The 14,908-nt window shown below is 45.0% G+C and overlaps 1 protein-coding gene across 20 annotated transcripts in view; it reads right to left on the reverse strand.

Moving 5' to 3' along the window:
• Nucleotides 1-14,908, reverse strand: part of nbeaa (neurobeachin a) — a 107,095-nt gene that overhangs the window by 30,179 nt on the left and 62,008 nt on the right. For 8 of the 20 annotated variants that reach the window (XM_085798578.1, XM_085798575.1, XM_085798567.1 and 5 more), the window contains exons 14-27: nt 10,934-11,013; nt 10,505-10,567; nt 10,025-10,122; nt 8,509-8,601; nt 6,374-6,482; nt 6,130-6,211; nt 5,741-5,864; nt 5,427-5,619; nt 3,517-4,215; nt 2,848-3,294; nt 1,604-1,821; nt 1,298-1,451; nt 740-763; nt 279-362 (exon numbers count right to left, since the gene is read on the reverse strand). In XM_085798578.1, the coding sequence (XP_085654704.1) occupies nt 279-362; nt 740-763; nt 1,298-1,451; nt 1,604-1,821; nt 2,848-3,294; nt 3,517-4,215; nt 5,427-5,619; nt 5,741-5,864; nt 6,130-6,211; nt 6,374-6,482; nt 8,509-8,601; nt 10,025-10,122; nt 10,505-10,567; nt 10,934-11,013 (2,468 nt within the window). The remainder of the gene's footprint in view (nt 1-278; nt 363-739; nt 764-1,297; nt 1,452-1,603; nt 1,822-2,847; nt 3,295-3,516; nt 4,216-5,426; nt 5,620-5,740; nt 5,865-6,129; nt 6,212-6,373; nt 6,483-8,508; nt 8,602-10,024; nt 10,123-10,504; nt 10,568-10,933; nt 11,014-14,908) is intronic. The other 12 variants (XM_085798585.1, XM_085798573.1, XM_085798584.1 and 9 more) reach the window with 2 other exon arrangements.

The following is a 14,908-nucleotide window of genomic DNA, read 5'->3' on the forward strand; positions in this document are numbered from 1 at the left end:
GTCACATCCGCACTGAGAATGAATCAGAGGGCAGCATGGCATCGGTTTAAAACTCAAACCAAGTGTGTGGTTTGCTGTGTCTCTGCTTCGGTAAGCAGGGTGTGCGGGGCTGTGGAGAGTCGACAGAGTGCAAGCATCTGGAGGCTCGTCAGCGCAGGTGAGCACAGACAGTTGTGGGGGTGTGGGGGGGGGGATAACAGACACACAAGGTGAAAACAGAAGGGCTTGGTGCTCTTAGCTCTTCTGGTGATGGTGGGAGTCTCAGGCTCTTTACGCACCTCTCCCCCTGCGCCTCCTCCCCCAGGAATAGGGGTCACCTCCTCTCCCTTTGACCCCCTCTGGGGTCTGGCTCCTCCTGCCTTCTTTAGTGTTGATACAAATGGGACAGGCTTAGCAGATGCAACCCCCAAGGACTTATGGTAAACTCTCATGCTCTTTCACTCTAATTTCTCCGACCCACCTCCTGGCTTTCAGTCTACTCTAACCCCCTTATGTGTATAATATTCTAACAGTGTTAGAATATTATATCGCTTAAGAACTAGAGGCAGAGCGATCAATGCAAACCCACAATATATAGAGACAGTATAAGGGGGGGGGGGTATTGATTAGCAGCAAAGGAGCACAACAAATAGAAACACTATGGATGTCAGACAGGCAAGGGTTAGTGTCAATCACAATGGTAAATAAACCAGAACAGAGTATTAGTAGAATAGAAAGAGAGGAAGAAACCACAACTTACAGTGTTGGCACTACTCTTAGAACTCTGCACATGCACAAACAGACAAAAACAGGGACAACAAGGACAAGAAAATACAAAGAACACATGTAACACAGAGAGGAAAAGAAAAAAAGAAAGATGATTAAACGAAATCAATTAATACACCGTCAAATTAAATAGATTGTTAATAAAAAAGGATTACAACAAAGATCAAATAAAGGTTAAAATACTGAGGCAGAGGTGTTAGATTGTTAAATACATAAAGATACAAATGAGAGGAATCCAGAATGTGTTACATGAGAGTTTAATCACTTTACCCGTTTTTTTTTTTATTCAAGGCCAAACTATTCTCAACCAACAAGACCTTTTGTCATGATTTAATAGGTAAAAAAAAGTCAACACTTGTTGACACAATTTCTTTAACCTATTCAATCATGCAAGATCGACTCTGCCCTGAGCACAAAGGGAATCAGGATTAGGAGGTTCCTCAAAGTCGGCGTGTGAGCTACAGGCCTGAGAGGCAGCTGTTGACCTGCAGTTTCCCCTCCTACCACAGAGGGGGGGAGTGGAGCCACTTACAGAAGGGGAGGTGGCAGCAGACAGGAGAGGCAGGATGCCTCCGCAGGCGATGATGATGTTGTCCACCATCTGAGAAATGAGGTGGATCGTGTTGTGGACGAAGATGATGTTCTCATTGCTGTTGACGAAATCCATCACTGACTTGGTGGAGTGACTGAAATGGAAAATAAAGAGTTTGACGGATGATACGAGACAACAGGTTTGGAAACAGAGACATCGCAGCGGTTGGGGTCGTCTCAAATCGGCCTCGGACGGACACGCTGAAACCCAGCCGAGCTGATTCCGGGTCAGCCTACGGTGACTCACCTCCTCCACACGTGCACGTCGGTTTCCAGGGCAAACAGCAGGTCAGTGAGCAACCTCTGGTGCATGGGCGACCACTTGAATTCTGGGATGCGGAACATGGTCGTGCGCGGGCCGGGGCTGAACTGCCGGCGTTGCTCCTCCGTCATGGGCATGCCCCTGAAACCCAGGTCGACACGCAGGTCCCGCTCCAGCTGCGCCGCAGTCCGACCATGAAGGGCCTACATACAATACAACAGGACAGAGGAGGAGGAGGAGGAGGAGGAGGGGGGGGCAGACAGCCGTGGGCTTTCAGCACATCTCTCACTAGTCCGACATAAAACTTGGAATAGATTCAGTTATGAAAATCTATTTCATAACAGAAACCACAGAGCACTCTGTGGCACTTCTTATCCTCTATTCACTGAGCTATTAGTGAAAATTAGTTGATGTGTGGGCAGCCGAGACAAACTGTCCAAGGCTTAATATTTTACACTAATCAACACGCACAGCTGATCACGCTGGGCAGCAGTGGGAATAAGGCTTGTGCTTGGTCACTGCCTGAAGTGGCAGATTCATTTAGGTAAGGATAATAAAGTTTATTTACGTTTAAAGGAGAATTCCGGTCATTTTCTAAGTAAGTAACACTACCTACGAAAAAAAAAGATTTTGGATCGGAAAAAAAAGCAGCTATATTGATGCGTTTTTTCTGATCCAAAGTCATTTTTTTCCTCCTAAATCCATGTTTCCTCGCATTTTTGTCTTTGTTGATATGGAAACAGTCCCGAACTCGACAGTCGACTAGTAAGTAAGGTCTACCCAGGAAGCTAGAGTAAACAGAGGTACGTGACAAAAACACACATGTAGCACTGCTCTCTCAAAATTAACGGAGTTATGCACACTGTGTTGCAAAGCAGTTGTAGTGATATTCTGAGCATTATATTGAGGCAAAGTCACGGTTAGAAGAACTGCCCCCATTACTTCGCTGTTTAACTGCAGTGTAGGGCAGCTAGCAGGAGGAGAGCTAGGTCCGGTCTGCGCATATTTTTCTCAGATCTTTTCCTATGGTAACACTCGGGGACCTAGAGCTGTAGAGCGTTATTTACGTAGAAAATGACCGGAATTCTCCTTTAATTGTGACTTTCTAGCTAACATTACAATAAGTGAAACATAAATGTACATAAAAATGTAATGAAAATAACTGATTCACATTTAAAAGTATGCAGCAGCTTCCTAGTAGTTGTGTAGACTCACACACATTAACACACCTGAGTAGTTGCTGTAGTTTGGATCTTTTTTGTGTCCTTGTCCTTCCCATCGTCCGACCTCTCTGTATCAGACGTGGTGCTGGCTGTGTCTCCGCCGGTCTTCAGCCCCGCGGCCTCTCCCTCCGCCCCGGCTGTGGCCTCTCCTTCTGGGAAGTCTGGCCTGGAGGCTCCCTGGATCTGGCTCTGGCTCTCGGCCTCAGCGATGGAGCTGATGTCAGCAAGAGGGCTCTGGATCTTGAAGGGCCCGTCCTCTGGAAGCTCCCCAGAAGCGTGGCTCTGGGTCTGTAAATCAGAGCCACAGCTAGTCATGTGGGCCAGCAGGCTGAGGTCATCACTGGCGCTGGTGGTGGAGTGGGCCGGGACCGGGCCGGATGGAGCGGGCTGGTCTGGACTCGGCAGAACGAGGGGGTCCGTGGCTGCCAGAGCTGGAAGTAGTTTCTCATCAACCTGGAAGAGATAAATGGGATAATAAAACATTCAGAGAAAATTAACGCATTAGGGAAAGTTTGATGAGAAAACTTTTTTCCTCTAGGGAAATTAGACAGAAAATTGTAGGGATGCAACAGTAAGTGAATGGTGATATTATATTCTAGGTCAGCAGGGGAGGACGAGGCTCCACAGATAAGACAGTAATTCATCAGTGACAATAATCTCACTAGAGCGCCCCACCTTGCTGAAGAGGAATCCGTTGTTGCTCGGGACGCTGTCCTTCTCATCAGCCAGTGTGATGAGCGGACCCATGTTCCCGTCGTCCTCCAGGCTGACCCCCGACAGCGCCAGGCTGGGCCCCATCCCGACCCCGGAGCCCGCCGTGTCGTCTTTAGGCGCCAGGTTCCCGTTCAGGTTCTGGACCACGGCGCAGTAGGCGCTGTCCAGGAGCGAGTCCACCTCCACCAACGGTCCGTTCTCCATCCCCACTCCCCCGCCTCCTCCTCCGCCCACGCCCACGCCCCCGCCCAGCCCCTCCGGAGACAGGTCCAGGTCGTCCAGCTTCACCTCTGTGGCCTCCACCTTCTCGGCCTTGATGTCCACCAGCAGGTCGTGGACCTCCACCCTCACCCCCGGCGCGGCGCTCTGCTCCCCGGGCGTCAGGGCCTCTCCGTTGGGCCGCTTCACCGCGCCTTCCGCCAGGAGGTTGCGCGAGTCTCCGCCGGCCCCCTCGCTGTACTCGGCCTCGCTCTCGGGCGTCTGCGTCTGGGAGTTGTCGTCGATCTCCAGGTTGCCGTTGACGACGGGGGCGGGCGTGGCGGAGAGCCCGGAGATGGTGGACACGGAGCCTTTCTTCCCCTTCTTCATGTTCTCCTCCTCCTGACGCTGGTACTCTTCATACATTTTAGCCAAGTATTCCTTATGGGCTTCATAGGTCACCTGTGACAGACATGAGTGGTTGTGTGATCAGAACACAGGCACTGCCAATAGCTCTCCACATCAATAATGTCTCCATCAAGTAGAGCTCTTAGATCATCCGCACCGGAGGCTAAAAGTGGGACAGTATCCGAACACGGCCATTACAACCATCATCCATAATTTCCCCTCACTTTTACTCTGCCATCAGAAGATGGGTTAAATTTCCACCACAGCTCAGTATAAAAGAAGTCAGCAGCAGGTATTGAACATTATATCTGTAATGGATCACTCTGGGCCCTGCAGGTTATTGAACTGAGACTTACAGTTAGCAATAGTCAATATGTACAAATCAATACATGTTTGTTTAGCCTCTATGATAGCTGCAGTTAAAATATCGATACCTAAAAATCATTAACACCAGTAATGTGTTTATTTTTAGTGCCATAGATCTTTTTAACAGAACAGATATGATATTCTACAAGAATTTCTCCAGACCAACCAAACAGTATCAATCAATTAATCAATCAACATTAAAGGGTTGGAGATCCTGGAAAAAGGGTTCTAGCAGGCCACATTTTGAAAATAAGTCTAAGTCCCATGCAGCCCCATTCCTCAGATTTCTCTCTGAAGCCACACCTCTAGAGCTCAGGAACACACAGTGCTTGTTCAGCGTTGGGTTCACATCAAGGTGAAGCTGCGAGGCGCGACCCAATGCAATCCCAATGTGAGCGACGCGGCTTTCCACGATATGTTGCGTGTCACTGCGCAGTATCACTGACTGTCCACTAGCTTTTTCTCGTGGCTCAAGAAAACACCTGACATCATAATAAACCACCCAGCATCCAACTTAGACTTCAGTGTGGTACATTGTATCGCTGTTGTTGTCTTTTCCGTGTCGTAACTTGTTAAAGACTCTGACTGCGCACAAGATTAGTGCGGTATAGCGGTACGAGCAGAGGAGGGAGAGAGAGACAGAGACAGCAGCTTGATTGACACATCGATCTAATCATCTTGAATGTGGCGTTTAAGATAATTGGATGGTGTTTTACAGGATCGTCTGTCCAACAGGTGACTGACTTTTTTCATGTTTGTGAAAAAGCATTTAATTACGTAGTTGATTTGAAGAGGATTTCAAAGAATTTAGTAAAAATGCTCCAGAATAGGATCTCCAACCCTACCTTTAACCCCACGGGTCAAGAAGTCTACAAGAAAAATGTGCATTCCCCTCTCACCTTGGAGTGTGCGATAGACAGGGTGTCAACCCAGACTCGCCACCCTCCCCACTCGTATTTGATGGCGTGGTACAGCAGGATCCTAAAGATGTTGTACACCATCTCAGTGATCTTCTGCTCCTCTGGGTTCTTGGGGTTGATGTATCCGAGGGAGAACATCCAGTCCTGCCACACGGAGCACTGCAGCAGGCATCTGGTACATGACACAAACACCCAAATGTGAGCGTGGGGGAACTGCAAAACGACTTTCTCGTAGGAAATTGTAACAATCAGTACGAGGAGCAAATGACGCGCAGTGATTTGTGCGTTCTTACCGCCGGTTCTCGCGGCTGTTGCTGAAGAGTTTAATCATGTCGGAGAGAAAGAGTCTCCTGACCTCCATCAGCTCGGCGCTGGGCGTGGAGTTCTTCAGGAGGGTCGCCACTACCTTCAGAATCACTGGGTAGGAGAGAAAAATTGGATAATTAGGAAAGGAAGTGGGGAGAAAATAATGAGATGAGAGAGTGGGAGAAGCAGATATATAGAGAAGATTTTCAATAAGAGAGAAAGAGAAATATGAGAGACAGGAGAGAAAGAGAGGCAGATCGATAAGAGACAGATGGAAGAAGTGTTGGCCTCTGTTTGTTTACAGGCATTAAAACAGCCCAGCACTACTGGCAGACAAAGACTCAGAGACACAGTAGTTGTCTTTTTTGTTACTTACTGGGATTCTGGATCTTGACGGTGGAGTCGGGCTCAGGGTGAGGTTTGTGGACCACCTGAGTACAGACCTGCTCTGTGAGGATCTGCACAGGGAGAAGACGAAGAGCCACGGCCATGAATTAAACAATAACAACAACAACCTGAATTGTGGAGCTCTATAAATAGACATAAAAAAACGCATCACTTTGTGTACTTCGCTGTAGTGACGGAGCGCGTGAAAGAGCGGCTGCCAAACAGACACCTACCTCATACAGGGTGTTGTAGGTGGTGACGGAGACGGTGTTAGTGTGCATCATCAGCCTCTCCCCCAGCAGCGTGAACAGACTGTGTGTGTGCATGATCTCCACCTTCCTCCTGCCGAGAAACACACACACACAGAGAGGGAGGGAGGGAGAGAGAGAGGGGGAGAGAGAGAGAGAAAGAGAAAAGAGAGAGAGAAAAGAGAGAGAGAGAGAGATTGCCATTCATAACAGAATTTACGACAGTTGAAAATGACATTGATTGTCACTGGCCTGATGACAGTCTGATATTGGCAGGCGGCACCATGTGGCCCTGTCAGTTGTGATGGGACCAAAGAGGACGAGGAATTAGCAGCAGCACTGCAGGAGTCACCGAGGCAACGCTCATATGACTGTGAATTACTGATTTTGCCCGTTCACCTTGCCAAGAGGTGATAATTGTGTCTCTAAGAGGATTTTAAATGGAGAGATTCAGAAAACAGGGTTGACTAACTTTAAATGTTTCTTTGAAATTGAATTAAATGAGTGATTATCACAGCTGATGTATAAACCTGGATCTAACTGGGTCATTAGAATGGGCTATATTTAATATTATGTATTGTACATACTGTACAGAAACCGTGTAGTTGCCATGATCACGTTTCTAATACATTTCTCCAATCAGTTCAGTCGGTTCAGTTCTAATTTAGTCTTTTAACAGGATAATTACATTTTACAGAAATTGCAAATAGTTTTTTTTCTCAACACTCCGGTCTGACTGAACAAATTTAATTTAAAAAACAAGCAGAACAAATATAACTGCAGGCATGATGGCCTACTGCACACAGAAATAAATTTATTATGGTCTGTCATAATGAGACGGCACCATGACTGAGGTTTAACACACACACACATGCACACACTTACCCTTAAATTAAATGTCAAAGTATCCAACAGATCTAGGACATTTATTCATCACATTTTCAACTAATGAAGACCCGTCAACAAACTGCCAAACTAATGACCTTTTTCCTTTCAACTCACCGATACATGAGCAGGGGGAGACTGACACGTCATTGGACAGGGAAGCTGTTCTTAGGCTTTTACATTATTATGTGATTAAAATAAATCATCTTCATCCCATGAGCAGTGTGACTTTAAATTGGAGGACTGTTGTAAACCGCTGTGCTCCTGACGCACAGTGAGAGCCGTATAAATCTACCCGGCGACAGCTTATTAGTAGGTCTAAGTGATGCTCTGTTGATGCTGTTTTCACTTCGCTCTCAATCAGAGGTGACAACAGTTCCTCTCTGTGTAATGAGACAACAACAATCACAGTAACACTGCACTTGTCAAGATTAGTCATTAACTCTCAGCAAGTCGGAGGGGAAACAGGTTCGGCAAAGTATTTTTATAAATTAATTTCCCTAAAAACCACTTATATAAGTATAATAAAGTTGTTCATTAGATACAACATCTTGGAAAAATTATGATCTAAACTGGTTATAGTCAGCAGCTCAGAGTCAAGTCAAGACTCATCTCTGCTTTTTGCTTATTAGATGGTAATTAACAATAAAATATAATGGATTTATATTATTATTATTATTATCATCATGTGGGCTCTATGGTATTGTAGCTTGGGTGATGATGATGATGCTCTACACTATGTTTGGTCTGAGCAGATCTTAGGTGGGTGGGGGTGGGAAGGGGTGGGGTTTGAAGGTGCAGGGCTCAGGTGCAGCGTGGCTCTCTGCCCCCATGTTGTGCAGTAAGTGGCGTGCCATATCGCATGGGAGGAATAAATCCCCCAGCATTCATTGCAGCTCATCACGGTTCCACCTCCCTGCCAGAGCACGCTGTCAAAATTATTATTCTGCCTCGGATGTGATGATGAGGACATTATCTTTACGTGCACATGCACACACACACACACACACACACACACACACACACATAAACAAACAGCCCCCCCTCTGAGGCTCAGGAGACTGCACTGCTGTAGTTCTTCAGTTTTTACTGCAGTGTCAGGCCTCTCAATCCCCCCACTCTGGTGCCGCAATTGAGTTTAGCAGTGACAGAATAAAATTAAAGAATAAAAAAAAAAAGATCATGGACAGACACAAAGGAGTCAGGAGGCACAGACAGAGACAAGAGGAGCTTACTTGTGACCGAGGTGCTTGAGGAAGTAGCCCAGGACTTTGAGGGCTTGGACCCGGATGCTCTCGCTCTTCGAGGCCAGGAGTTTGCAGATCACCCTGCGACACATGACACACACACACACACACACACACACTGTGAGTCCTCCTGTGCAGTGTGTAGCAGAAGTGTGCAGTGCACAGTAAAGTTTAACACCTGCTGCCTGGCGCTCGGTAAACATCCTTAACGTTAACAATGCGCTGACTGAAGCACTCAGAGGACATAAAAGTGAGAAAAACAGGAGTGTATTAACTATCTCTCTGGAAACAGAGGAGTTACCATAGCAACCAAAAAGACATCCATGCGGAGCTGTGCTGTGGGGAAATACCAGCACAGTTTGAGGTCGGCTTTGAAATGGGGAAAAAATATCTATCTAACTGCTGGGTTGAGGCCGCCCTTTGTGCACTGTATGCAGCAGAACTATATATCTTCACCATCTACTGGTGACCTGGTGACACGTAGGCTGTGATGGAGAGAGGATCTCTTCTCTCTCTGTTAGAGAAACAAGTGCTGCGAGTGTTTGATTGACAATTCATGTATATTTCACCTTTTGATGAAATCTAATCTGGTCTTTGGAGCTGAGGGACTGAACATCTGTGGTCTCATGAACACAGTGAGGGATGGATCTCTGTATCCTGCCTGATGGACAATGTGAACTGTTTGTTTATCAGTCTGGATTATTTATCCGTGCTGATCAATATGTCTCTGAATATACCAAGGTCTTGTTTTTTTTGGTTGTGCTATATTGAAATATGTGAATGTGGCAGTATGGTGGATGAATAAGTCTGTCCAAAACATCAATAATATAGTGAAAAATGTTGGCGGCCCACTTTCAATCCCTTCAGAACATTTTTTATGTGAAGGGTAATGATTGAAAACTGAGGACTGAACTGAAAGCACTAGAAACATTTATGTCTTTATGTCTGTTCTTAACCAGCTCTTTAATTCTCTTGGCTTTTCATTTCATTTTCCTTTTTTCTTTTTTTAAACATTATTAATATTTTTTTTCCACCTCATTTGAACTGTCTCAAACAAGCATAAAATAATAAAAGACATGTTTTTTTAAGGGTAAGTGAAGAATGTTATTTGGTAAACTAAAAAAAACAGAGATCTGTGAGAAAGCACACCTATAAAACAGATTGTGCTCATTGCTTTAGATCTTAACACATATTAATAGTAGGAGATATATAAAGGTAAAGCAACTGCTTTGTGAAGCTATTTCACAAAGCATAAAGAATGGCCTTTTTATTTATAAACTCAATTTATTTCATCTAACAACAAAACAATAGTGCTTTTTTTCTGTTGTGTTTCGGTTACTTGTTAAAAATAAAAACCCATGAACAGAAAAAGCTGTAACAACGAGACAAAATCAATATCTGGTAAAGAATAATTAATTCTTCTGTGTCAGTAGGATCTGCGTTGCATCAGATCCGTCTGTGTGTGTACGTGTGCAGCATGTTGGGAGGGGGCGGCAGCATTCACCTGATTCCATTCCTCTGGTCAAACGCGGGGATCATGGACGCCGGGTGTTCAGACATCAGAGCCACCAGCAGCTGCAGCACGTCGTGGATATTCTCATCCTGCAAGTTGTGCAGGTGAACAAAGGATGAGGAGGACAGAGGACAGATGAACAGAGGGTTAAGAGGACAAAGAGAGAGTTGTAGAGGTGGACGTGCGGAGTTTGTGTGTGTTGCTTTGTGGTTGGGGGTAACTGCGGAGGAGCATGTGGCATTTCAGAGCAAGAATAGATATAATTGTTACAGAGGAGTACATTCTGTTCAGTCCATTGTTGCACCATTTTTCATGCTGTCACAGCGCCGAAGCTGACTCACACTCTCTCTTGTTTAAGTGGACCATAACTCCAGCCCACTAATTTTAATGCACATTTTGCCACCAGCTCCACTCCAGCTCTCTCTCCCTCTGTCCCACTGGTAGTTTCAGCATCAAACAGCACCTACGTACCTCGTGCATGGTCAGTAGGTAGTTGAGGATGCTCTGCAGCTCGTCCTCCTTCACGCCTCGGTCCTGCAGGGACAAAGCAGACAGAAGACATCATTCAAGAGAGAGACGTACATGATCTTTCTGCTGTTGTTTTTCTCATCTCCTTAACCTCAGATGACTTCACCGATTGTTCTCGGTTGATGCGTTCTCAACCGTGTAAATAAAAGGCACGACGAGCACTCGCTAACACAAAAGCTGCAGCGCTTCATTCAGGCTTCAGATCTATAATGCGATTCTCCACAGACACACACACAGACACAGACACACACTCACATCTTAGATTAAGCTAATGGTCCCCAGGAGGAAGGAAAACAACAGAGGATGGAGAAGAAAAAAAAAATCTTGCATCTTAAACAATGTGATGAAGATAATCCATTTCTCTCACTGTACCTTTAGTATGAGTTGTTTGAGGAAGAGGAGCATGAAGGCTCGGAGCGAGATGATCTCCTTTTGGGACGGCCGCGGTCCATCTACGAAAACACATAAACAAAAGAATAATTTCCTGTTAAAAAAACCCATTCTTGCGCATAATACTGATCGGTTAAATAAGTCTGTTGTTCAGGCTGAGTGAGCAACACTGTTTACTGATATTAGATTGTATTAAGCTTCCTGGAGAGCTGAGAAAAACATGTTAACACACACACAAACACACTGATAGAACTGTGTAAATCACTGTCATTAAAGCAGAAGTAAGCGGAATGTTTGTGTTAATAGAAGTCTTAAATAGTTGTATCTTCTGACAGCAATCACTTATATAGAGTGTTTGGACCGAAACACGGGTCCATCAGTCACTCTGCTCTGCTCTGAGCCGAGGAGAACTTTTCTCGTATCCTGCAACCTTATCCAATGAGGAGAGAGAACGGCATAAAGGGGCGGTCCTCTCTGTGTGTGCAGCCAAGGGATGCGCGTGAATGTGGTGACGTAGGGATGAGGGCGGGGACTGCTAACTCCATCGGCTGACAAGAAGTTAGCCAAAACGACTGGATCGCTTACTTCTGCTTTAATGCCACAAGCAGTTTGGCAATCTGTAATGTATTTTATAGTTGCACTAATTTAAAGGGATAGTTCAACATTTTGGCAAATTGGCCCATTGCCATAATCCCTATGGTTTTAGTAGGTTTGTTACCTTTAATTGTTGGTGCAAGCTATTTTTAGAACGGCGGAGCAGAGCCATGAGCTGCTCAGAGCTACGCTACGGAGGCTAATGGGATTTCTTGGTTTCCCTCATCAACCTCATCAAATACACAATCCAACAACTCCAAAACACTCTGGTGGACAAGTTGTGACCTGCACATTCACCACGCTATGAGACAATAATGGAACTTTACGAGACAGAGTTGTTTTCGAGGTAAATTCATGCAAAACCGCTGATGCGCGTTCCCATCGGGGGCAGTTTTTCAGCAAGCAGTCTCTGCATTTACCTCTAAAACAACTCTGTGTCGTAATGTTCTGTCTCATAGCGTGGTGAATGTGCAAGTCACAACTTGTCCACCAGAGCGTTTTGGAGTTGTTGGATTGTGTATTTGATGAGGTTGATGAGGGAAACCAAGAAATCCCATGAGCCTCCGTAGCGTAGCTCTGAACAGCTCGCGGCTCTGCTCCGCTGTTCTACAGCTTGCACCGACTATTAAAGGTAATGAACCTACTGCTATGACTATGGGCCAATTTGCCAAATGTTGAACTATCCCTTTAAACGATTGCAGGCAAAGGCATTTCAATTTGCAAACATGTGACTGATACAGTAGTCCAAATGATCCAAACCAAACAAGGCATCAGCATCAGCAAAGACATGATCAAACTACAAACACGAACACATCTGATGCGTGAACTGAAACATCTCTCACATGGGTATGATACAACCGCCCTCTCTCCAAAAAAAGGCCTTTCCATTCAACTGTTGTGTTCCATAAATGCCACACACCTCCATTACCTTAAAATATATGTTTCAAGAGCCACAGAGAGCCGCTCCATTCACATTCATGAAACTTTTGTGTGTCTTTCTTTCTGTCTGACATCTGGCTGCACTGAGCTTCACCATCTGCCTCTATGTAACAATGGCACAGCAGCACTTTAAAAAAAATGTTTAAGGGGAAAATTAACAACTCAGATGTTGGCATTGCGGTTTTTTTATTGATGTAACTGTGTTTCATTCATTTCTGAGGTGTTTAATGTGCAGGTCAGATACACCACAGGCTTATGCTGAATGATGAATTGGCTCAAAATGGCTGCCAAATAACTCACTAATGGAATATTGTGCCAAATAGTCTCAAAGATGCATTGATTCAGATCAAAGCAGGAGTGATATAAGACCCGGCCTTTAAAAAATAAGGCCATGTTTCCCTTTAATGCTCCCGGTGGCTGCTGCCGGCAGTTTAGGTCGACATCCGCTCTTCCCCTCCTTCCTCCACCGATGTTATTAAGAAACAAACCCTCGCGCTACACGGTGAAGCTCATAAGCTGCGTATTCTCATCAGCATTCTGCATACCCAACAGAGGTTTGTAAAAGTTTATAAGGCAACGATAAACATTTATGATGTCCGGCTTGTGCGCATTTGCCTCTGTGCTCTTTGCTGTGTCTGGAAATGGACCGGAGGGAGAAGTGCTGCAACTAGGAACCATGTTTATTGTACAATGAATGAAAATGCATGCACCTCATCCTCTCGCATGATTTAAATTGATATCTGACCCAAAGCTACAAAGAAGAAGATGAAGAGGATTTGAAGCTTCTTCCTTTGTCACGTTCTGCTGGCACTGAACCAGTGTTTCTGTCTCTTCACCTGCTCCTTACAAAACCAAAACATGACACTGACCAGATCTCCTTGTGATCCATCATCATTACGTGTCAGGCTGGTGCATATTGGTGGAATGGTGACACTCGCCATCCATCATGGTTTTTTGCAGCAGCTCCGTGTCAAACGGGAGCACGCGCGCACCAGGGTCTTTTGTTACCGGAGGATTTGAAGAAAGCTTCTAATCATATAAAGCTCTTCCAAGGGGCAGCTTTAATTATCGTCTGCTACTCTTTGAAATCAATTTTCCTCTTCTTGAGTGACTGACTCCACCATTTTATCCTGTCATCGAGAAAAAAAGCAGTTTTTTTTCCCTCAGGTAATTACAACCTGTGAAGAGTCGATGAGGTTTGTGTGTGTGCCTGAATGTTCCTACTTTGCAACAACTACGCCTAATTGGATTTAACAAAACTGTGGTGAATTTCTGCATTCAGTGTGCGTGTGCGCACTTAGGATTACTTCTGGACACGTACCATATTTACACTCAAACTTAAGACCAGACAAATTTCATTATGTAACAATATTTTACAATGTATAAAAATAATCAAATGCAAATTAATATAGAAATGGCACACACAACTTTTTCGAAAAAGCAGAATAAATAAATACAACTGCGGCACATGAATATTTAACAGTATGTCATTCTTCATTTGTCTCAGCTGCATTCTTGTTTCTCTCAATAGAAGCCATTTAATCACTGTTTCCGTTGTATTATAATATAGCAGCAGAGTTCAAAAGCACGGTACGTGACCAGAGAGAGAGGCCCGAGGTGTTTTCATTAGGTACAGCACTGCCTCTGCCTCTCTGTCGTCCTGAAAGCAATTTTCAGCCGACATCAAATGGAGTTATTTGTAAAACATGAGAAAAAACTCAGAAAAACTGTGTAGTTCTAACCAGATTTGAAGCAGGAGCGGAATGAAAAACATTACACACACACACACACACACACACACACACACACACACACTATATACGTATATATATTGTCTGAAATTTGTATTCAATATCATTACCTTAAAATTAAATACATTTTTATCCACAAAGCCCATTGCGGGCGTTTAATATATCTGTCAGTTACTATGCTAATTAATTCCATTAATTCCATATCACACTCTCACTGTACAGTTAAGCATGAATGTATATGCAGACTTCCTAAACCGCGACTAGCACATCCTTGGCTTTGAACGGCCATTAGAACGCATCTGAGGCTAATTGCTGCTGTTATCTGTGGCTCTGTGTGGGACTAAATCCCAGTAGTCAAACTGCAGTATCGCCAAACAGAAAGGCAAGCCAGACAGCCACTTGATTAGAAATTCCAAAAGCTCCCTTGGATCTGCCAATCAAATCTGTCTGTTGCCATGGCAACGTGGGATGCGCACGATGCGTAGTCGTCGGCGGGTCCCGGCCAGAGGAAGGGGTTGATTAAAGTGAAAGGTCTGCTCCGACCTCTCTGAAGCTCTGTGCTCTCTGTGTGGCTGCGCTCGCTGCTCCGTTACAAAGCCAGTGAACATGCACACAGACTGATTTGGTTCTGTGCTCTGTTTGGAATATGATTTGTTTTTCATATCGAATTGTT

Source organism: Trachurus japonicus, chromosome 14 (assembly GCF_045865225.1).
Source record: "Trachurus japonicus isolate A0001 chromosome 14, Traja_1.0".
Lineage (NCBI taxonomy): Eukaryota > Metazoa > Chordata > Actinopteri > Carangiformes > Carangidae > Trachurus > Trachurus japonicus.